The following is a 1716-nucleotide window of genomic DNA, read 5'->3' on the forward strand; positions in this document are numbered from 1 at the left end:
ATGAGATCTTCCATCTCTCCAAAGATAGGCCTCGTAGCCCTTGTACTGCTGGCTTGCACAAGCACAACTGAAGCACACAGCTGGGTCGAAGAGATCTATCGTATTGCTTCAAATGGTACCTTTACCGGACTGCCTGGTTACCCAAGGGGCTTCACCGCGCGAGCAGCTGGTGTCGATCCAGACCTACCCATGGTTTACCTCCTACCCCCAAACGGCCGAGCGCCTCCTGGGATACTTTCCACAGACCTGATGTGCAAAGACAGCCAGGCCATCGGAAAATATACTCCTGGATCCAACATGCTGAATGCAGCTGCCGGTGACTTCATAGCCATGACATACAATGAGAATGGCCATGTTACGCTGCCGACATCCACAACTCGACCAGCCGGTAATGGAACTGTTTTCGTCTATGGCACCCAAACGCCAGCCAACAGCGATACATTTCTTGGTATCCACAAGGTGTGGAACCCCGACGGAACAGGAGGCGACAAGCGCGGTAAACTCCTTGCAACCAGGTATTTCGACGATGGACAGTGTTATCAGGCAGCCACCGACAATGATCCTAATCCCACAAATCAACGCCCTCTTAGAGATGCCCGCAGAGCTTTGCATCCCGAAAGTACCCAAATCCCGTGTCAGACAGACGTCCAGATCCCGGCCGATGCCGGATCGTCTGGCAACTATACCTTTTACTGGGTGTGGGACTTTGCACACTTGGATCCAAGCACGGGCGCAGTTGCCACTAACGAAACCTACACAACTTGTCTAGATGTGGGCTTGACCGCGAATCCTATCCCAAAAGTTGGTGACTTCGTCGCAAAGCAGCTCGTCACCTCGGAAGCCATTAAAGAGCAGCTCGGCAAAGCAATGTTGGTCGACCCAACCGCAGCTCTGGCACTTTCAGGCGCATCCCCGGCAGCTTCACCACAAGCATCTGGAAGCCCTTCATCGCCGGTCGCATCAGCATCAGCACCAGCTGCATCGGTACTACCAGCCCAAATACCTGGATACTCAGCGATCCCACCCCAACAGTCAAGCATTGCCTCAAACCCACAATCACCGCTTACCGTCACGGTCACAGTCACAGTCCATGATGGAGGCTCAGGCTCCAGTGCAAGCGCACCAGTCGCGAGCTCCCAGCCAACCACACTCGCCACCTCCGCAGTCCCTCAAGCAGGACAAAATCCAGCTCCAATGAGCTCGGCATCGGCACCAGCACCAAGCAACAGCTCAAGCGTGGTCTTCGTGGCCCCATCAGTACTTTCACCTGCTCCCTTCAACACAGGCTCACAAGCCGCGACATCCGCTGTCGTCGCAACGCCAGCTGCAGCTGCAGCAGCTTTGCAACGCCGTCGAGCTCTCTGAGCAAGGCGAGGTGACTGCATCCTGTTTTGGTTCGCTTCGTGATACGAAATATGATAGGAGTTTAGGAGTAGGAGGATATCACGGATGCATAGAATGTTGTAATAAGATCTTATTTAGATGGATATGTTAGATCATTTCGCACTTGTAAAAGATGTGATGAGAGTATAGTATATCGTTGATATATAGCTAAATATAATACCCTTAACTAGAAATTAATCTTAAGTTTTTTATATAAAAATATAATGTGACTAGAAAATAACTTTTAAACTAGGTCGGCAATTTTTCTTTTTCTAAATTTATAAAATTGCTTATAACTATTAGTATTATAAGATAGCTAAATAAATCACTTTG

The 1716-nt window shown here is 49.8% G+C and overlaps 1 protein-coding gene across 1 annotated transcript; it reads left to right on the forward strand.

Moving 5' to 3' along the window:
* On the forward strand, window positions 1–1365 carry LHYA1_G007107 (uncharacterized protein; the record flags this gene model as incomplete). Its single annotated transcript, XM_031152039.1, has 1 exon — window positions 1–1365. The coding sequence occupies one exon, from the start codon at window positions 1–3 to the stop codon at window positions 1363–1365; it is 1365 nt and encodes a 454-aa protein (XP_031002839.1).
* Between the last annotated feature and the right edge of the window lie 351 nt (window positions 1366–1716).

This window comes from Lachnellula hyalina, assembly GCF_007821495.1.
Source record: "Lachnellula hyalina strain CBS 185.66 chromosome Unknown contig00148, whole genome shotgun sequence".
Lineage (NCBI taxonomy): Eukaryota > Fungi > Ascomycota > Leotiomycetes > Helotiales > Lachnaceae > Lachnellula > Lachnellula hyalina.